This window comes from Taeniopygia guttata, chromosome 3 (genome assembly GCF_048771995.1).
Source record: "Taeniopygia guttata chromosome 3, bTaeGut7.mat, whole genome shotgun sequence".
Classification (NCBI taxonomy): Eukaryota; Metazoa; Chordata; class Aves; order Passeriformes; family Estrildidae; genus Taeniopygia; species Taeniopygia guttata.
The window spans coordinates 25,108,231-25,131,259 of NC_133027.1; the positions used below are offsets into that span (position 1 = coordinate 25,108,231).

At 40.7% G+C, this 23,029-nt stretch overlaps 1 protein-coding gene across 2 annotated transcripts; it reads right to left on the reverse strand.

Moving 5' to 3' along the window:
* Positions 1-4,791: 4,791 nt before the first annotated feature.
* Positions 4,792-20,577, reverse strand: LOC100218258 (glutathione S-transferase). Of its 2 annotated transcripts, none has more exons than XM_072926440.1 (7): positions 20,558-20,577; positions 10,811-10,927; positions 10,084-10,135; positions 6,813-6,945; positions 6,349-6,490; positions 5,220-5,351; positions 4,792-5,095 (listed from the first exon to the last, which is right to left on the reverse strand). In XM_072926440.1, the coding sequence occupies exons 2-7, from the start codon at positions 10,895-10,897 to the stop codon at positions 4,973-4,975; spliced, it is 669 nt and encodes a 222-aa protein (XP_072782541.1). In that variant the 5' UTR covers positions 10,898-10,927; positions 20,558-20,577; the 3' UTR covers positions 4,792-4,972. The 2 variants fall into 2 exon arrangements, with proteins under 2 accessions (XP_072782541.1, XP_002193687.4); XM_002193651.7 differs by lacking the exon at positions 20,558-20,577 and adding an exon at positions 15,170-15,276.
* Between the last annotated feature and the right edge of the window lie 2,452 nt (positions 20,578-23,029).

Here is a 23,029-nt window from a genome sequence, read left to right on the forward strand (position 1 = left end):
TTGCCTGCAAATGAGAAACCTCTTTCTCTTAAGCAAGCAAAACCAATTAGCTCTGTTTAGTTACTTCTCACCTACAGAAAATAAATTGCTGACTACTGCTGACAATGTAGAAATATAAGATAGATGAGAGGTCATGGTTACTGGGAACATCTGTGCCAGCATAAAATAGTAATATACTTCCTATTTGCTAGTTAAAAATTAATTTAATGGCTGAAAAGCTCACTCTGTAGAAAAGAATGTTGCTAAGCCAACCACACTTTTATTCTAACATTTTCAGTTTTTTTACTTTTTACACATTGCCACTCTACATAAATCACATCAACTAATTCAGCTCAAATCTATCACAAGCTTCTGTGCCTTGCTTAGTGTATATTCCTTCAGGACACTTCTGCTGAATTTCATCTCTGGAGATTTGGGTCAATTTTGAATTTTTTTTCCATCAAAAACATTTCCCTGAATTTGACTCAGTGAATATACACAATAAAGAAAACTGTGAGAGACAGTGAATGAAGTGTGGTAGCAGAAGGTAAACTGCACTCTGCACTCCTGGCTGTTTTCTTTGGCCAACTGTATTGATTTCAGTATGTCAGTACAGAATAGTCTCCCATGCACCATCCTGCCTATCTAACCTACGTAGTTAATACTTGTTATAAATGAAAATTTGTCCAGCCAAATTAATATGAAAAATAAACTATTTATTTTGCAATCAAATTTTATCTAGCCAGCCACAAGGAAACAGCAGAGCCGAGCCTGGGGTCGGCCCTGGGTGTGCAACAAGGAGTCAGACTCAGCAGAGGTTTTCCTCCATGCCCACACACCTCCATCCTGGCACAAGCGGTTTTTATAGGGACAATTCCGCCTGAGGCCAAGATTTCAGCAATCAGTCTTTTCTTCTATTCAGAGTCCATATGTAAATAAGATTTTCCTTTTTGGTGATGAGGGAGAACAAATCACTGTCTGGAGTTTGTTGAATCCCTTGATGAAATTTACGGAAATTCGGGAACGCTGTATTCACATGTATCTGCCTGGGGATTTCCGAGATACCCATCTCGGGTCGTTCAGGCGATGATCAGCGCCTGGGGTCTCCCGCAGCTTTCCACACATGGCCCATCTCCTGGCGAGCCATACCCGGTCTCGGAGGGGAGAAGGGGGGGGGGAGGCTAGTACAAACGAGGTATAATCTAACAAGTATTTAATATTATATATTCCATACAAGGAATGGCGCAAATTATGTTTATTACCCATAACAATACTGATATAGTCAAGGTCAATATATACATGCTGAATTGCCCTGAACATAGCTGTGAGATGAGATATTATTATGTTACACAGGGAGGTTGTATAAATTGCAGTTTCTCACACAGAAAAAAAATTTGGTTGCTACAGTAGGAGGGGCTTTCTCCTTCAGGTCCTTCCTGGACACTAGCTGCAAGTTTGTCTGAATGCTTCAGTAAGGCAAGAGGGAAACAGCTCCTGCAACAACTCCCTTTAATACATGCTGTGCTGCTGAAAAATATGGGTTTATTTCCTCTTTCGATAACAAAAACTGGTTCCAGCTGCATGAGATTTTTTATGAAGAAACTGTTGGCTTTAGCAAGAGATATAAAGCCCCGAGTTTGTTCAGCTGAAAACTGCCAGTGCTCCAGTTGTAGCTGGATTTAGGGCACTGGCTCTTTCATTTACAAACTTGGTTTATTTGGTATTTAAGTAATATCCCAGAATCATAGAATGGTTTGGGTTAGAAGGGACCTTAACCCTCCTGCCCTGGACAGGAACACATTTCACTACATAAATGCACAAATTTATCAAAGTTCAACAGTCTTGCTAACCTCAGTAGTGGAGCTTGATCTAAGGGATTAGAATGAAGAATTCCGGTATTATAGACTTGGTTTAATATACAGTGGCGTGAGTCAATATGGGTTTCTACATTCCAAGACCTGACAACATCCTGACTCCTTCCTCAATGTCATAATGAATCAGTCAATTTAATAATTAAAGGAATTTATTAAATTAAATCAAAGTAAAATTGGAAAAGCCACAAGCAAATCAGCACCGAGCCAGACGATCGGTGCTGGATGAACTGGGTCCAGACTAATGCAGCACTGTACCCTGCCAGTTCCCTGGGTACTGTTTTCACAGGGTCTTTTTTATACTGTTTCCAGACTTAGCGGGATTGTTGAGGGGTCCTCCTGTTTCCTTGTTGTCCTTTTTCACATATTCATGCAGGTTCTTTTCTTGTGGTGCTTCTAAAGGGAAGTTTTCCCAGAATCCTCTGATTGCTGAAATCCTGTTAGATGGTAATCCCTCAAATATCTTGTTCTGGCAAGGAATATTCATCTTATTTTCAAGGCATATCTTCTAGACAGAATAATCCTTCAGAATAACCATCTTTTAAGACAGGAATTCATCCTGTGTATATTGCTCTTTCCCCTCACTTGGTTCCATTGAAAAGGATACTGGATTTTTTAGTTCTGAGCATGAATTTATTTTAAATCGTGTATTACAATTTGGTACACATAACCATGTTAGTAAAGAAAGTACATACACACTTTTAATCTATAAAACCCATTCAATGACTGAATTTCATGTAAAATTTCCTGCATTTTTTTGGAAAATAAAGCAAAAAACTCACCTTGTGCACAGTGTAACTCACTCTAAGTTTACAGCATTAAGATTGTATAACTCCCCTGAGCCCCTCCTACACTAAGTATTCCAAACGGCTCTCTGCAAACATGAAACTTCTCTTTCTTAAGCAAACAAAACCAATTAGCTCTGGTAAGTTACTTCTCACTTACAGAAAATAAACTCCTGACTCATGCTGACTATGTAGAAATGTGAAAAAAAATCAGAGATCATGATCATTGGAAGCATCTGCGCTAGCACAAAATGGTAATATGCCTCCTATTTTCATTGCTTGGTACCACTTTAGCTAAAAATAATTATAACATCTGAAAAGCTCACTCAGATTAAAAGAATACTGCTACTGCAATCACACTTTTATTCTAATGTTTTACAGGTTTTTTTACTTTTTATCTATTGCCATTTTACATAAATCATATCAATTAATTCAACTCAAGCTGAATTCACAAGCTTCTATGCCTTTCTTAGTGTATATTCCTTCAGGTCACTTCTGTTGAATCCTCTCTGGACATCTGGGTTAGTTGTTTTTTTGGTTTTTTTTGTCCTGTAAACAAAGCTTCCCTTAATTTGACTCAATGAAAATACACACCAAAGACGGTAAATGAAGTGTGGCATCAGAAGGCAAACTGTACTCTGCACTCCTGACTGCCTTCTCTGGACAACTGAATGGATTTCAAAAAGTCAATACAGTATACATTCCCTTTTACCTTCCTGCCTATCCAATCTACCTGGCTAATATATTGTTGTAGCCATCACCTGCAGTTATAGTACAGCAGGCAGTCTCCTTCATGTCCCTCCTGTACGCATACTTCATTGCTTGGTAGTTGAAAATGATCCTCATCCCATCAATCCTCACTGTTGGTACCTGTTATATTGATGTGTTCCATACTTGACAATAAATTAAGCTTAATAATTTATTGAGAACTAGAATCACAGAAGGACAGGGCATCAAAAAAGTCACCACTGCATTGTATTGTCTTTTAGGAGGTGCCTAATCCCCAGGTGAAACACTCTGTATCCCACACAGCACATAAAAGGAGCCCGGCTTCACAGAAGAGGACCCTTGACTGAGAGCACCTCTTGCAGCTCCCCATTTTGGTTAGGGCTCTATGTCCCTCTGTCCCCTCCTTATGGATTCACCATTTGTAGGCCTGCCCCTGATAAACTCTTGGGTGTTAATGATAGTGATCACCTGGTAGGGAAATGTGAATTCAAACCTGAAAGTTAATTATAGTGTAGACAACTTTGAAAAACCCATCTCATCTAACTTTGTAGACATCTACATCGGGTCCAGCTGTCTAGTCTCCTTCCAATAGGTCCAAATTCAGGAGGAATCCCTCAGCATGCTCTTCAGTTACAGCTGAACTACTCAAAATTATTCTGTCTCAACTGAGACAGTTAAAAGTTTTGATGAAGCCAGTCCCTTCAGCCTTCCCTTATAGGTAGGGGAGAGGAGCTCTGTCTTCAGAGGATGATTTAATCCCAGTACTGGTGTTTCTTGTTCTGTCACAAGTATCCATGAAGATTTCAGGCAACTAAGTCCAATCTCTCATAACTTGACTTACAGAAATGTCACTTCACTGAGCTATTTTGAGAAATGATATTCTTCTGTTTTGTCCCTCAGGTTCATTTTCCCATATTTTTTCTAATTTATTTTTTTCTTCACTCATGTCATAGACTATTAAACTCAGATCTGGTTACTGACAGTTGTTGGAACACAGTTTCCTTCTAAGCAGGTGCTTCTCTGCTGCATCAGACCACTTCACAAGGCTGTTTATTGTCTGCTGTAAATATTTTAATTAGAAATTAAATTGACCTTGAGTATCTGTTGCTCTGTGTTCTGTCCTAAATGTGTAGAAATAAACCCCCTCTGCCTTGCCAGAGTCTGCAAAACAGACTGCACCTTGCTTTCACAACACTTTGATCTCAAGAGGTAATATATTTGTAAGCAGCTGGTATGATCATACAGGTTTGAAATACCTGATTTATACAGAAAAATAATCCAACAAGTTACATTCTGACAATACTAACACTGCAGTGTTCTTTTACTAATAAATTCCCGATCCTACAAATAGTTATTTGGCTCCATACTCCTTTGTTTTCATGTTTTGCCAAGCATTTGATATCAATAAAGACAAAGCTGCTGTCACATTGGCAGTGTAACAGAATGATTTATTTCTGGTATGGGTTGCTTTGTTCCTCTAGCACTGGTTTTAACTAAAACAACACGAATTTGCTGAGCTTTCTTCTCCTTTGGTTTAGGGATTGGGGTTGCTGCTCTGCTTTCCCCACTCTCCCAGCATTTTGGGTCTCGCCAAAGGTAGCAAGGCTTTTATTTCTTAAAAACCTTCAACACAGTTTCTACATAATGGGCATCTGGTGGGGGTTTCCTTGGGCTGCCAGGCTGCAGGAACTTCTTAATTGTAGGTATATTGCTCATTTTGGTTTTAAACACCTGAAAAAAAAAAAAAAAAAGAGGAATTCCAGCCACAAAAATGTGATTTACCCAACATGGGGAGATGATTACTTCAGGACTGACCTCTAGCTCCTGAATACAGCATACTCAGTAATTAAATTACCTGCAACTGAGGAAACCCTGAGAGCACATCAGGAACTTTCTCCTCCACTGCTAAGATGGCTTCTATAAGCTGAACATCTGCCCAGCTGAATTTGTTGCCCACAAGAAAGTCTTGGCCATGTTGTTTCAAAACCTGGAGAAGACAAGAAAATGTGGGCTGCAGGTGAGAGTGGGGCTTATGGTCATCCTCAGCAGCTAAGCCTCACAGCACAGCTGCAGAGCTGAGCAGCAATTCTATCTGAAATTTCAGGGTGGACTTTTCAGCTGAAGCCAAGCCTAAATTTCATTATTGATGGGAAAAAATTAAGTTTTGTTCATTTTGCGTTCTAATACACAGACTACAAACTTGGGTCACTCAGTAATAATGAATGATGATGGGCTCTAGGAACAGAAACAAAAGCATGTGCTTAAGTAGACTAGTAACAGTCCTAGAATTAGAAATAGGGATAATGGAGGAAGCAACAAGCAATTTAAGGAATACATAGAATTTCCATTTAGATGCTTCATGTGAAGTGATGTCCTATGATGATATAAGGAAGGAAACTTAGAAATGCAGAATTGCAACAACTAACTAAAGAAAATCCCTGCCTTTGGGAAAAGACCATTTTAGTGCCAAGAACTTGTGTGATGTTCAGCCTTTATTACTGTTTTCCAAAAAAACTAGATCATTATTACAAAATCGGGAAATATTGCCAGATGCATGAATCATATGGGTTGGGGTTATTGTTTTATAAATCTGTGACTGTTATTTTACTCAAGTACTCCTCTCTCCCTGATGTGTGTACAAGGGATTTTTGTATTCCTCCAGGGAAATTTTTCTAAATGAAATTAAGTATGGGAGAGAGATGCGCTTTAAACAATATATAACTGCTTCTTCAAGAAAAATAATCACAAAACTTTTAGTGAAAAGTTTTTCTGTACAGCTGAGAACATATTGCTTCACAGATGTTCAAATACCACAGACCTGACAACACAAGCAAACAAAGACAGGAAGATGTGCTGCTGTATTTCCCCTTTTTTGCTAGCAAAAAAAAGCTGAGGATTGGGAACTGACCTACACTACATTCTTATTTTGCAGAAACTTTTTGGATAATCTCAAGTTTTATGGACACATACTTCCTGTCACTTACCTTTTCAAAGACTGGAAAGTACCTGTTAGTTGCTCTCTCCTTAATTGACTCAAGATTTTTCTCCTTTGCATCAGGTGGAGAGAAAGGAAACACCAAAATCATTTGCATCAGATCTGATATTCCCTCCACATACATATCAATCCTATTGGGCAGGGGAAGATGGTAGAAAAAAAGCACAGAAGTTATTTCATCTGTTTTCCAATTAACAAAGGCAACTTACAGGAATTTTATATCGCCAACATAGTGCCAATTTTCACAGCCAAAACTAAGCATGAACGAAACCTGAATATTTTTCTAAAAGAACAGAAGCCTATTTGTGTTCGGAGCATTTTAGAAGCAGTGGTTAAATCTTATTGTTAGCCTTTTTGATGCCTTTATATGGGATTTACAGGATTGAATTTGGTTTATATAATGTAACTATCAAATAACAGACAGCTGTGTTAGTGATAGGAAGTGTTACATACAGGGCTCTCTCCTTCAAGTCTTTCCCATAGAGATTATATTTCCCTGCTATGTAGCTCATGATGGCCCTGGTCTGCACCATCTTCATCCCATCGATCTCAACCAGGGGCACTTGCTGGAAGAGCAGGAATCCATCTAGGGTGGAGAGGTGAAGGAAAACCTGTTAGTCCTCCTAGACTGCAAGGTGTACAGGAGAGTGAGACACTGAGCACATTTCTCTTGCAGTGTAGGAGACCACTGATGTCTTGCTCTAACTGTAAAACTCACAGCACTCAGCTAACATTGTGGGGAAGATCAAACAGCCTGCATCACACTCCTGCAGCAAAGCCACCACAGCACAGCTGGGCTCTGGGCTTGACAGCACTGACAGAGCTTCAGTGGCTGGTGGGAGTTGGCCCTGCCTGTACCTCTGCACTTCTGGAGCCGGCCTCCTGCTGGCAGGAAAAGCCCAAACCAGTACTTCCAACCCAAGGAATAGGAGGAGAATAAAGATACATGGTAAATATGAACTTCTAAAAAAATCCAGTTCTCTTGAATGCAGATCAATTCCCTGTCAGGGCCATACATGAGTAGTACTGTAGCAAGACCAAGCTACTGGAATACAGGAAGGGGTCAGGCCACTTTAAACATCCTGAAGCCACAGAGCTAAAGGCAGAGCCTGTGACAGCTGTCGGTGTTTGAAAAGGTTTCACACACTCACTTCAGGACCAGAGTTAGAGTGTCCCCATAGATTTTACAGGCCTAGTCTCAGTGCCATTCTACAACAATTTATGCCTATATAGAAACATCTTTATAGTCCCATTTTCTGCTGGTGCTGGTAGGAGCAATTGTCCGAGCTTTCACTGAAGCAGCTCTGAGAGCTAAGTACACACAGAGATTTAGCATTGCAAAGTCAGTCTATTCTAGACCAGTTTTCTACTGTACTAGTTCACTGTTTTTGGAGACACTCCCTCCGCCATCTACACACTAATGGCATCCTGAGAACAATCCTGCCCTGTTTATAATCACAGCAGAACTCCAAACCCAAATAGGCAGCTGCCACTTGCATTGCTCAAAGTTAATAATTTCTTTTAATCACTCAATTTACATCTGTTTGGTGAATCTTTCTTTCAGATATGAAGTTCCATTTTAACAGGCCCATCTGCCTGTCTTTTTCTCCAGAGCTGTTAGAATACCTTGCTAGGCTAGAATTAATATTCTTCACTCATTTTATATTATTAATTTACAGTTGAAATTCAAAGAGTAGTTATCTCTGGAGCAAGAAATAGCTTGTATTTGCTTCTTGTAAACATTCACAGAAAGATCACATGTGTTCTTGTCTTTCCAGAACACACCTCTGCATCTTAAGGAAGAAACATTACTTGGTATCTATCTAGCAGAAACAATAGAATAGGAAAACTAATAGATCTGGAAGGATATTTTTCAGCAGAAAGATGTGAAGTGAAAAATAACATTTGTCTTTCTGGCCCTTGACAAAAAGCAACACAGTAAATATGACTGAATACAGCATTTGTTCCTTATTTACATAACAGAGGAATCCCTCTTAAAAATCTGTAGTGGATTACCTCTTCTCCCTCATTTTGCAGGGAGAACCACTTCACATAACTACAGCACAGAATACATATGCAGGATTAAAAGGAGTTGACCAGTAATTCCAGGGATTGGATTGTGCTGTCCAAAGGTGGTCTGTGCAGAAACATTAAAAACAATCACCTGCTATTTGCAACCAACCAGCAGAGCTCCCTGATATCCAGGTACCACTTGGGCAACCTTTGGCTGCACAGATTGTGGCAGGTTAGTCACCCCACAGGCCAACAAGCACAGGTCTGCACAGGCTAAAGCTGTTTAACTCTCTTTGCCTCCAAAACAGCTGTCTCTCTGCAAGCTGCCTGTTGGGAACAGCCCCTGGCCCAGCCATCATCCTGACACTGCTGGGGCACTGCCTGCAGGGCCATCAGCTGGCACGGGCCAAAGTCATGCCTAGGCTAGTCTAATGATGTGGTGGCGTCTAAACACAGGAAACTGTCAAAAATCATATTGGTAGGGAGAAAAAAAAAAGTTTAAGGGAGAAGTAATGTGGAGTTGCTCTTGTCGAGTCCTGCCCTGCACAACTGGCAACATTCCAGAGGTCCCTTTATCAGGATGACTAATTTATCTATTTTTCTTCAACCCATTCTATTAAACCACACCTTTTTTCTTTGTTTTCTCAGTGTCTTAAACTCAATGCATAGACATAAAATGCTTGATTTCTTTATAAAACTTCCCTATCCTTTTCACCACCATTTAATTCTTCTCTCTGGATATCAATAAGCGCAGATACAATCCTGGTTACAGTACCACTCTTTCTAGGTAACCTAGTCTTGTGAAGGATATAGAAATCTGGGGTTTCAGTACCTGTGCTCTTACATTTAGAGCTATAATTGGTTTGTGTACACTGCACTGTCCTCCCACATTGTAAGAGTCCCAGCAAACTGGACCTGCAAATTTAATTCCTATTTACTTAATACCACTTCTATCTTATTTTTGTTCATTTAGTTTTCCTTGACAGAATTTCTTTAGACACAGCTTTATCCTTCTGAGCTCAGCCACAATGCAGGCAAGACCTCTTCCAAGTCTCCTTGTATGGCTTGTATGGCAAGCCCAGTCTGCCCCAAGGTTTCGCTCACGTGTCTTGGGCAGCAGGTAAACTGTAGGGAAAATGCACTCTCTGCTGCTCCTCACTGTCCCAACTCCTTCCCCACTCTGCAGGAAGGTCTTTTCTTTCCAGGGTGTCTGTAGAGGGCTCACTGCTGGATTTCTTCTGGCCAGATATCAAGGGCAGTGGCTCAGGGTCTGCACCGGTGTGTGGGAACAGCTGGTCATGCTCCCAAGGTTGGCATGAAGCCTTCATGGCATACTGCTTTGACCATGCCAGGCTTTCCACGGGTCTCCCTGCTGGCTCCATGGCTTTTAACTAGGGAAAGCTTCAATCTCAGGCAGTTCTATTTGCCCTGGACCAAAAATGTGCCGGGCACCATGCTAACAATTCAACAGCATAGGTAAGTGTTTTCCTGTTTAATGTACTACAATAAACACAATCACAGAAGCTCTGGCTTTTAGCTTATACCAGTTATTTGGCACTGGAAATAACAGGTTACTCAAAATTAGTATTGCACTATTCAAGGTGTGCACCCAGAAGTTTCCACTGATTTAAATAAACTATTTTAAACCATAAGTTTAGCTAGGCTGGACAATTATTTTGAAGGACTAAGTCTCAGGTATCAGGATTCTTACCTTTGATTAACTTGTCATACTGCTCTTTTGTTTCCAAATAAACTTCTTCAAACTGAAAAAGGAGTGAAAATTGTGTCACACTGCTGTATTTGAACATTTTAATTCTGTTAAGTGATAGCACATAACCATGTCCAAAATTACTGAGTCAAGTAATGGACCAGATCTTCAGCTGCACTATTTAGGCGCAGATGTCCCAAGGATCCTGCACACTCCCTGACAGCTGATGGGGAGCAGAAGGAGGGCCTGGACACTTCTGCATCAGTGCACTGATTCAGAAATAACTGAAGACCAGGCACAAACAGGCATCTACAGAAACAAGACAGGCTGGAGCCAGTGCCAAGGGAAGCACAAGGTATAGCAAGTATTTCTAACCCCACCCCAGTTTACACACATTGCAACTGCAAGCTTAAGATTGAGTTAAGGTGCTTTAGCACAGCTAGATAACTTACAATTAATAAAGGCCCTTTAAATAAATCCCCACTTTGTCCCCTTATGATTAATCACGTCAGGAAATTGCTACTACTTCTAATAAACTCTAAATGCTACAGAATTTGCACCCCAAGTATCACCCATGGAAAAAGGTAGTGACAAACATGCAGTGCCACTGGACAAAAGAATTTAGCTACCCTCATGCAGCTTTTATCAGCCACATGCATGTTAAATTGTCCTTCACTGAGGAAAGTAGAGAACACCAGTCTGTAGCACTCTACTGAAAATGTCAACCAACCTCCACACCAGCTGCTGCCAACAGCCATCGTATGGGCTCCATCCGGCCCCTTCCATTCAAGTAGGTAAGCCTGGGCTTCCCTGACATGTTCCTGAGCTCCTGGTTCCCTGAAAGATACTAAGCAGAAAACAGTATTTCATAAAACTGGTGTTTTAAGCACCATTATTTTGAGGGGAGGTAGCACCTTTTATTCTCACTATGCCTGTTGAATTTTAAACTTCATTTGGTTCAAAACATAAAATGAGAGACAGACCCGTGACACCACACAGCCAGTGCTAGGAAAGGAAAGATACATGAATCTGTAAAGCCTTCCTCAGTGCTGCTGGGGAGATTTCTTATGATTGGAAGCAAACACAGACCTGTTTAAACAAATGGTATGAGCCCCTAGCTACAGGGGGAATACTGCTGCCTATGAAAACAATTATACAAAGCTACTGAAAATCCTTCCACATCCTCAGGGAAATTACTCACTTAGCCTCATTGCCATCATCATCATTGAAAAGAAGGAAAGGAAAACATGTTTTACCTGTAGGCTGAAATTTGGCTAGCTTTGTTTGTCATATGTGCATTTTGCAGCTTCATATGCAGACCATTTCTTTCCTCAAATGGGGTGAATGAATCGTTGATATTCCCTTTATTCCATGAAACAGGATGAGCTTCCTCAGCCATCCTGCATGGCTGCAGCCCATTTCCTTGCTGCTTATGGCAGCCTTGAGGTGTCCCTTGAAGCCAGATGTGGAACCCAGCTGCACTGGCTTCACATGCCCTAGAAGTACCCCCTGGGGCATGGGGGCCCTGTGTTTCCAGGGACTGGCACACCGAGGCTGCTGCTGTTTGCTGTAACTGCGCCTCTCCCAGAGCACGCCACAGAGACAGCACATCCCTACCGAGCTGGTTCATACACGGGGCAACCAGCTGCACTGGCAGTGTCAGGTGTGGGCATAAGCATTGCTACATCCAGGCCTTAATTCCTCTGTGCTTCGTGTCCCAATTACTAAAACAGCACAAATAGCATTCCCCTTCACAAAGATGCTTGTATCATACACTGATGATCAGAAGGAAAAAAACACTTTAAAACATATTTCCTAATCATATCCTAATGGTTCAGAGTGCCTCACTTAAAAAAATTTCCAGATGACTCCAGTTTTCCCAGAGTTAAAGCCAAAGCTGCAACATTACATTTGTCACACCTTGCATCCACTTGACATTCCTTTTTTGAATCAGCCTCACTATACTCCAGTGGTATGTTTTCTTCAAGCCACAGTGCTTTGTAGGTGAACTTAAAATAAAGTACATTTAGAACATATTTTGCCCAAACTTGACTTAAATAAAAAACAAGATTGAGAGTTCTCCCTTGAGCAATTCCAGTAAGAACCAAATCATGTTACTAAAATAAATAGGGATATTTGGAGTAATTTAGTAAATATAATCCAAATACATAATATGGGGAAAAGTATGTTCAGTTTTAAAGTGCAAATAGTTGTTCCTAATTACAATATTTGGCTCTAGGGACAATGCTTTATTAGTTTCTGCATCCTATGTGCCTACTTTTCACTGTAGGGCAGTTCATCAACATAGTTCACAACAACTAGCTAGTGCTTCTTTCATTATCATACTTTTCAGCTTCGTTGCATCTCTATCATTTCAACACACATTGCCCCACCTTGTAATGCACAGAAACTTACAGTAAATTAGACTTTAACTAAAAAAGCCAATGACTGAAGTAACAAGTATATGAACCTCAATCCTCCTGGAAATATTATCTTTTGTTTGCAGAAGAAGAATAGGAGCAAGAAGCCTCAGGTATCATTTTATCACTTCACATGAATAAGAGATTCTATGTGGCATTAAATTTTGTGATAAGAACAATGACAAACATAGAATTAAAATTTGCCATAATATATTTTAATTAAAAAAAAACTCTTCAGCTCTGAGTGGATTTTAGTTACCTTAACATTCCAACACAGAAAAAAAAAAAAAAAAACCAAGAAAAAAACCCCAAAACCACCACCAATAAAAAAAAAAAAACCTACAAACAAACAAAAAACTAAACAAAAAAAATCCTCTTGAGTTTTGGTTAAAAGTCACCTTAGTCTTTAGATCTGCTGAATGCATCTCCATTGACTATACAGGACCTGACACCTGTAGCTCACATACAGGCAGCTACTTTCATTCAGTTAGTGGGTCTGGACCTGAGTCTTGTCTGGTGGGCTCAGTTTAGTTGCCCATTACCCTGTGAGTACTGACACCTGAGATTCCCTAAAGATCAGAAGATACAGCTCTTGACTAACAAGAAACTTGGCAACTTCTATGTTAAAAAAGCAAACCTATTCATCCAGGCTCTCAACACCTTTTTTCGTTTACCTGGGGAAAGGTACACCCTACAGAGCCAAGGTCTCAGGATTTCACTCAGACCTTCACAATTTTTCTAGTTTTATTAAGAGACTTTCAGGATGTACTGTTTTAAAAAGTTGATCCATTTTTGATAGAATATGTTGATGCTTTATTAGTAGCCATGTAATCTTGTATATCTGTCACCCATTCCTTACTGTTTGCCTTAATTAAAAATGGTCATTGGGTCTTTCTGTATAAGTTACAATTTGTGTAAGGGAAGTATAGAATATCTGTATTACATTATTCAGTAAGATGAGTAGCTATTATCTGAAAATCATATTGAAATAATTCAAAATCTTCCAAGACTTGGTACTAAAAGCTAACACTTTTCAGAAGTTGTAGGATTCTGCCACCACCAGACAGCTCATTCAAGGAAACAGAAAAACCCCTGACACTGATAACCTAAGGTGATGAAGAACTGGGCAACACACAACATAGACACTGAGGATTTTGAAGCTAGTTGTACTTGTCCTGGGACTGCCAGACTGTAGTAAATCATTCACTTTGTTTGCACAAGGAAGGTAAGGAACAGCCTCTGGGATAGTAACTGACGTGCCAAATCCCACTACCCTACTCGTCCCACCTGGGAAAGGAATAACATCACACCCATAAAGCTTAAAAGGCTCAAGCAGATGTAACAGATGCACTGTTTCTAAATACCTATCTGGAATTGTTATTTGTGGGTGGTCATATTATCTGAGCAGCAACTGGAATACAGGTTATTGACTAAGTACTGCAAATGAAGCAGTGGAAGCTCCACCACTCAGTCCAAAGCTGAGCACACAAGCAGCTGAATTAATTGCATTAACTTAGATCTATCAGCTGGTCCTAGTCTGTAAATATTTATACTGATTTTCAATATGCATTTGGAGCATGCCATGCCACTGGGCAGCTATGGAAGCTGGGTGGATTTATGACTCCTAGTGGAAGTAAACTATCAAATGCTCGATGAATTACTGAACTGTTAAAGTTATACAAGTGCCAGAGAAATGTGTTATCATTCATCAGCCAGACCATATGGCAGGAGGACAAAAAAAGAGATGTAATTCACAACAACAGTACAAACCACCAGGCTTACAACCAGTCCATGGTATGAGCTGGTGTTGCTCCTGAAAAGCCATGTCTGACTGCTCCTGCTGAAGAAAACTGACTCTCAAAAAAAAGTACAAATGGTCAAATGTCCAGGGACAGTTGAGAAAAGGTGTGGAAAACCTTCTAATTTTAATTAAGTAATATCTGATTACTATAGCCAAAATACATCTCTACTCAGGACATTTGGGGACTACTGCACTAACCCAGACACTGCTGAAGAACTGGTTCATGTTATGAATTTATGCTGCAGAAAAATAAATAACTGCATCTTGCATACACTGCCCTGATATCTAGCAAAAGCCTCAACAGAAAATTTGACTACATACAATTTTAAAAAATGTTTTTTGTCTAAAAGCCACAATTATATCCTATTTCCTATTGCCTTGTGAGCCTTAATAACAGGCCTGTCCAGAATTTTTTGAGCACACATCTCAGGGATGCAAGAACAATTTAAGAGATCATCATCTTCCAAAAACAGAAGCACTCAGCATGAAGTGCTGCTTAGCCCTGGAGATGAGATTAATTAGAGTCCAGCATATCCCACGGGCCAGCTTTCCTGCTCAAACCTAGAAGAAACAACACAGTGCTCGACACTTGCACTTTCTCCTCCTAGTTGTTTCATGGCTGCCTTGGCTAGCTCCAAATTGCACCACAGAATTAATTTACTGATTATAACACAGCTTTCTCTGGCATTTTCTCTCCCGCAGCTTCCACTGGTGAATAATTATCAAGGCATTTTTAGTCTACCTGGTACACAGACAAAGGAGAGGAGAAAATTTACATTACACCAAGAGGTGCCCTAAAAAACTTAGCCGTTTCACTTAAAAATAGCCATTCAAATGCTTTTAAAAAAAGGAATGTTTAAGCTCTTACCTTCGGACCTTAACTCAGACTCCACCCAGCACAGGCAAGTTCCCCACGGCTGTTTAAACTCTGCAGCTTGGGGGAGTTTCCAGCCATACCCAATAAGAGAAAAAAGCTTCCCAGTGCTCTTAAACTGATACTACCCAGTTTAAAGCCGTATGGCTGTGAAAACTGACACCCAAGCAGAGACAGTCTTTGTTTGCTGATTTGACTACACCATGACACTAACCTCACAGTTTCTAAGGTTGCCATCTATTCGAACTGTTCTCTGGGCATTTTGGGGGCATTTTACCCAAATGCAATAGCAAAACATTTGAAAACACTGGGAAAATTACAGATTTTTTTTTTTTCCTGGGTCATATTTAAGGTAATAGGAATCATTTAAAGAAAAACCACAAAAGTTTCTAGGCTTATTTAATTATTTGGCAGGTTTTTATTTTTGCTGCTGTATGGCATAGAGAAATTACTCAAAATATGCAATGAGGCTCAATTACTTTGAAATACAGTATCAAGCTTACTTGATATAAAAAATGGATGAGCAGTTTATGTCACAACCCACCCTATGTCTCAAGGTAATAGCACTAATTTTTGAAATTGAATGTACATGGCTAATGCTCAGAGATTAAATAAACGATTATTTTCTTACCCATGAGAAGTAACTGTTTCAGCTTTTCTATCTGTATTTCAGCTAAAAATCCCAAAACTGAAAGTGGATGTGAACAGACACAAGGATATCATAGCAAATGGAAAATGGAACTTGGATGCCAAGATAGTCAGCTAATACCCTTTAGCACAGACCCACATGTGATGTTGGGCATTGCTTTGCACCCCTGCAGCAGACATCAGTACAATTAATTTGAAGATCTGTTCACAAAACACACACTGTTATCAAAATTGTATTTGTCGGTCTAAAGCCATGGCTCTACTAACACAGCACCTCACTATGGGGAATCTCCTATTGGTATTTTGTAGGTAACATTTTCCTCACACTTGGAGTTTTGTAATGGCTTCTCTGCCTGGCAATTGCTGGCAGTTTCTTCCAGAGGATGCACTTCCCTTAGAGGCTTCCTGCAAATTTGTAATTTATGTGCTTCAGAGGTTGATGCTGTCAGCGAAACCCAACTGTGTGGTGCTTCTTTACACTTTGCCTAATTCTAACTCTCTCCTAAGTTCATAACATACGGAGTAAAGCATGACATTAAAGGCATGTGTCTGTATGTTTTCTATGTCAAACACAGTTACTAGCAGGCTACCCTAGAGAAAATTCCTAAATATGGGTCAGAAGTCCAGCAGAAGCCCAGAACAAATCCCCAGCTGGCAGAATAGGTACCCTATTTTGGAATATCTGAACATTATGTAAATGCATGCTGTACTAAGCATGGGCACAGTGATCCCCATGTAATGCAGATGTGGCTCCAGTAGGAATGCAGCACATACAGAGATAGCTGAGTAGGAATGGAGCATTTGTTCATACCTATCCATGATGGCAGTACTGAATCAAGATTAATCTGTTCCTGGTTTTGAGGTCTTTAATATCAGTATGCACCAGAGTGCAAGAGTTGGTTCAGGAAGAGAGACCACAGAAGAGCATGCATGTAACTGTAGTCTCTTTGTCCTCTCTGCAGTCTCAAAAGCTGCCAAGGACAGCAGTAGGCTTGGTGGCAAAGAATGGGAGGGGGAGGTCCCTAATTTAAGGGTCAGCTCAAGCAAAGCATTCTGGTACTTGTTGGATTTGCTGAATATGGCCACATCCAGATTTGTTTGTTGTTTCCCTTCTACCCGTTCTTGTTTGGCAGAAAAGACTTTCTCTCTTGTTCTCTTTTTATTTTGCTTCCAGCACAGCCTTTCATAATGTAATTACAAAGCTCCTTTGGACTCTGAAGGTAATCATATCAAGGAGGTTGCTGTTATCTATAACTTGAACAGGTGTTCTGTAAACCTCTAGAGCAGAAAAGAAGTTTATTTTACATGATTTGTTTCTTTACATTTTGTTTGATAAGTTTCTTTACATGATTTGTTAAGCCACACCCATGAGTACTCAAGAAGCGGGCATGGGGCCCAGGTGCCACTGAAGTGATCTGGGCTTGGGCAAAGGCAGATTTTAACTAGTGAGTATACCATGCCCTGGCATGCCACCTTCCCACTGTGCTCTGCAGACACACTTCCTTGTGCTGTAGATGAAGTTAGTTCAAAGTCTTCTCAAAATGTACCTACCTGCAATCCTCACAAGCCATCACAAGGCTGGCTTGGGGAACGATGTCTAATTGCAGCATCCCCTCAGAGGTGAGCACAGGGTACATCACAAAATGCCACCAAAGAATTAAACACAGAAGGGTAGGAGGATTCTCCCCATACTGCTTATTGCACTCCTAAACTGCATGCTCCTAAACTGATGCACCACACCACTGTGATAAACATGATTTGAGTCCACATGAATAGTTCAAACAAGTCATGCATCACTTAAGCCTTGCTGGAAACCTTCAGTCACTGTTCTGGTTCTGTGCAGGAAACTTTACTGACTGCCCAAAGCAAGGTTAACCAAGCCCATAGTAACCCTCACACATATTTCCCTGAGATCTTTGACTCTCAGCTGGCATAGGAAAATATGAAAACAATAACCCTAATTCTGAGTTACACCCACTGTAGTGCTGTGAGGAGAGGTTAAATGGAGAGCTGGTTTTCAGTACATTGTTATTTGGATTGTTTAGTCTTTATTGATCTAACTATCTCAACATGGTCAAAGGGCTGTTTTATCAAGGCATGAGATAGGTTTCAAAAACTGAATCATGCCTCTAGTATATTTTACCAATTTCATTGTAAAATATTTAACTTAAATACCTCATGTATTGGAATTGCTTCATATTTTGACAGAAACTTGTATTAGTGTATATTTCCTCTATTTGGTATCTGTTGTGTTCTGGTATCTGTTGTGTTCTTTTTAAGACACTCACTTTATGCACATTGTTACAACTAAAACTACTACTAACCTAAACTTGGGTTTAAAGAATCTTTTTTTTTTTCTACTACTAAGAATAGGGGTGGGAAAACTTTTAATTGAGCCAACAAAAGCCAGTGAAATCAGCTTCATTAGATGGTGGCTCAGGGCTGATGAGGAGGGAAGAGGCAATTTCCTACAAGCAGATAGACCAACTTCAGAGAAAAGCAGATGCAAGTCAGATGGTGCAAGCCTACAAGGCAAGGTTTAAAACCATACAGTCAGTGATCAGTACTGGGATAACCTGCCTTTCACAGTTTAATCTTTTTGCACTGGAAAGCTGCTTAGCCCCTAAATGTTCAATATCTTTCAAGATTCCACCGCGTTCATTATATCCTTCACACTACTTTCATCTGTTTAAATTCCTGGCCTCAATGACATCCTCTAACAATGAGATACACTGGCTTAGTGTGGAAATGTTGTTTTTATTTGCTTATATTTTGCTGTTTTTATTTAATTGTGTTATTCCACTTCTATTATAAGAGAGGGGAGATGAAAGCCCTTCTCTGTCTCTTGTACTGAGATCACATGCATAAAAAAATAATTTATCTAATAATTTTTGTGACTAATTGATTTGTAATTCACTTCTTACATGCATTTCTCAGCTCTGTTTTCTTCCGTTTGTATTCTTTGTATTTACTCTGTTGGTTGTATTTCCTGATTCTCTCTTGATTACAGCTGCATTCTGTAAGAGTGCAAGAAACTGCCAAGCATTCTGTCTTCCTCAAAACTTGAAATGAGTATGTGTGCATAACTCTTTGATTTAATTTCCAGCAGAAAAGGAAACTTGGAGAGAATGGAGAGCACTTTCTCTTCTACTATCAGGACAGTTTCCATCAGTTGCTGGACTTCTGTCCACAGAAGTTTGACAGATATGAAAGATTATAACCATCTTGATTCAAGAGGAAAAATATTTGCAGGAATTAAAAACCTAATGACTTTTCTGAGTTTTGCTCCAGAACAGAGGCAGTTAAGTTATTAACAATCCAAACCTTTATTTCAGGTTTATTTCTGCATCCTTAGTCAGTTCTGTAGGTTACACATGTAGAACTGTTGTTACATTTCCATAAAAGCTACAAATGAAAAAAGTATCAGAAGAAATTGGTGATATGGTACAACATACATAAGAAGTAAAGGGAAAAATAAGTGCATTGGGTCAGATATAAACCTTCATGTGCTTTTGTTCTCTTGTTCTCAAGGGGAAGTTCTCAATCCAAGTTTGACAATGGAATAGGAATCTGGTTCATCTTGCCCAGCTGGGTAGCAGGACTTTAGACCTCGGCACCCAGTTCACAAAGGCAGCAGCTCCCTTACACATACATAGGCCTCTTTTCATCAGCCTGAATGCTGAGAGGTTAAACTGAATGGATGTACACAGAGACCTGAACTGTCCTTACCATAGCACCAATATTGAAAGATGCCTTGGGTGTGCTTAAGAACCATGCTGAAACTGCCTGTGGTCTTTATACAGAAGGTAATAAAGTTTTAATAATAAAATACAGGATGTACACTCACATTAGAAAAGTGTTGATGGGGATATGTTTCACTGCTGAAATTGGAGATTCCTAATCTTCTATATTGGAATGAGCGGAAAAGACACAAAAATCTTTGGGGCCCAAACCTATGCAGTTCAGTTGTCAGTTTTGAAGAGGCATCCCTCTTGCTTCAAGGAGAGCCAGGACACTATCCAACTAGTGAAGTCTTACTCAGTGTCTTGTAGGGTAAAAATGACCCCCACATCCTGGAGATAACACGTTCTCCAGCCTCAGCCCTACACTTCATTTTAACACCTGTTACTATTAGCAAAAAAGCACCATGGCATTAGAAAAATAGTGTGTCTGTTTAATTAAGGCACAAACACTATACACCAAGGTCACATTAGCATTTTCAGATGTCAGCGGCACACTGGGAGCTGGCATATGGCTGATTATCCATCGTATTCTTTAGCTCCGCCTCCTCCGAGTTCCTGCTTCTCACATCAGTGGGAATTTAGGCAAAGTGCATTTAACTAGACTAAATGCCTCTAGTTTATTAATTCCTATGTATGGAATACTGATTAAGATCACTGAGTTTCAACTTTCCTACCTATTATCACTTTATCTGCTATGAAATGTGCTAATTTTTCTTTTAGCGCTTAGATAAAAATGTGAAACAGTGAAGGGCCAAGGATCTGGTTTCTCTCTTCACCTACCTAATACGTAGTTGCAAAGGGGGCAGGACCAGGCTCTCCTCAGAGGACCATAGTGAAAGTAGAACAGACAACAGGCACAGGCTGCAGCATGAGAAATTCCAACAGGTATCTGCACTGAAACAAAGCCTGGAAAGAGCTGCTGGAAATGTCTGTATATATCCTTTTCTCTGCCCTGCGCTCCAAGGTAGCTTGCAGACATGCTTCCACTTACCGTGCTCAGATGTTAACCATGCCTTACAGATGAATTGCATTCTGATAATATTATTTGTTCCACTGACTCCAAAAGTAGTCACATGTTAAAACCGAGATTCTGGTGCTTAGAGGTTTGAAGTTGCTGCACCAGGGTCTGTCCCTCCGGGATGGCTCCGGGATGCATCACCTCGCTCCAGCCAGACCCACCGAGGGCCCCTGTGCAAAGCGCAGGGCCCCACCTGGGGGCAGGAAAAGTAATGTCAGGCTAATTCCATGCCCAGAGCTCCCAAGTTGTTGAAAAGGAACCCGGGGACAAGCCGAGGAGTTGCCTACGACTCAATTTTTTGCCCAGCAGCAAATAAAATAGCCTTTCCTAGGAGCAAGGCTGGGTTCCGAGTGCAGCCTCCTGAGAGCTCCTCTGCACCAGCAGCGTCCAGGCGTCCTGGTGTCCACGTCCTGCACGCCTCTGGAACGCGAACATTGCCCTCTTGGACTCAAAGGAGTGGCCAGCACCAGCAGGTCCCAGTGATCCCCGCGTTTTAATCCAGGCACGGCTGTACGGGGCATTGGCTGCAGCGGCGGCTCCCCCGGGGGAGGCCGGGGCTGCTCCAGCCGGACCCAGCCAGTTCCAGCCGGACCCAGCCAGATCCAGCTGGAACCAACTGGATCCAATGGGACCCAGCCGGTTCCAGCCGCCCACCGCAGGGTGTGGCTGAGCCACGGCCGGGCCGGTGGGGAACGAGTTTAACAAGCGGCAAAACACGGCACGGCAGAGTGCCAGGGAAAAACAATGGACAAAGTGCCTTGCGAACACACGAAGAGAAGGAGAGGAGAAGGCAGAGGAGTCAGGAATGAGGGAGGGAGTCTGGGAAGAAAAGGAGTGTGAGGAAGGTGTTCCAACTTTTTTCTTTCTCACCAACTATATTAATTGGTAATAAATTTTCCCCAAATCAAGTCTATTTTGCCTATGATGGCAATTGGCAAGTGATACTAAACATAGGAATACCTGCCAAGTGTCTGCTAGAAGCAGCATTAGGAATCCTCCAGTCAACCTTGCTAGTTTTCCCTGAATCTGGCATTTTGCCTTTTTTTTTTTTGGTTTGTGTTGCTATAGTCAGGTGAGAAGTGGTACCACAAGAAGCACGCAGGAGAATTGAAAAAGTATCAGCTATAAAAGCTTGAAAAAGTATCAATACTTTTTTCCAGTATGCGTACTTGAACAAGTATTAGCTGTAAATAGCTGATGTTTCTTTTGCACATTTGAATGTGCTTAAACAAATAGTACAGTTCCACTGGGAGTAACTGCAATCTATCAAAGCATCAGCAAGCACAATGCAAGCACAAGTAAACATCCCACACAGTCATCAGAAACCATAACTTGTACTAAAGCAAATACCTATACTTGATAGTAAATCAGTGAGAATTATCCCAGTGTTTTCAATGGAAATGAACTTGTTGCTGCTCCATTGGCAGAGTGTTTTAAACCAGAAATGGTTGTATAGGACCACAACCCTTACCTCTACCAAGCATAATTTACATGGCTCTCAGAATGATGCTTAGGCTGATTTGTATATAAATAGGTCTTACCAGAGCAAGAGCTGAAGAAAACCCCTAGTCCTTGGAGAACACATCAAAACTGCCTATCTAACACCTAAGTGATTTGTGACAGGTAAGAGTGAAACAAATCCTGAGTCTATTATGCGTTAACTAATATTTAGCCAGGAATTATTGGGCTGGCAACACTGAGAGACATAGGAGAAACAGCAACAAACATCTGTACATTTTACTTGTTTACTATTGTCTTGAAAGCTGGTAACAGAACTGAAGAGCTCTTACGTGTTGTAAAAGCATTACTGAAGTCAGCTAATACCCTAAATAATTACTGCTAGAGTGCTTACCAGGACTCAAGGTTGCTCAGTAAAAAAAGATACTCTGTAAAAGGCTTAGATTTGAGCTGATTTCATCCCTAGTTTGCCCAGAATATAGAAGATCACAGAATCACAATGTTGGAAGAGACCTTCAAGATCTTTGAGTCCAACCTGTTCCCTGACACCTCAACTAAACCACAGCACTGAGTGCCACATCCAGTCTTTTTTTTAAACACATCCACCACCTCCCTGGGCAGACCATTCCAGTATTTTTCACCCTTTCTGTGAAAAACTTTTTCCCTAATATCAAACCTATATTTCCCTTGATGAAGCTTGAGACTGTGACCTCTTGTTCTGTCAGCTGCTGCCTGGTGAAAGAGACCAACCCCATCTGACTACAACCACCTTTCAGAGAGTTGTAGAGAATGATAAAGTCGCCTCTGAGTCTCCTTTTCCCCAGGCAAAACAACCCCAGTTCCCTCAGCCATTCCTCAGATTGGCAGTAACAGTCTGTAAACCTGGTGCTCTTTACAGGTTAGAAAGTAAATTGACAAACTTGCATGGGAATATCAAAATAAGAAGGTTATCAGATAGAGTTAACCCAGAGCACCATGTCACACCAT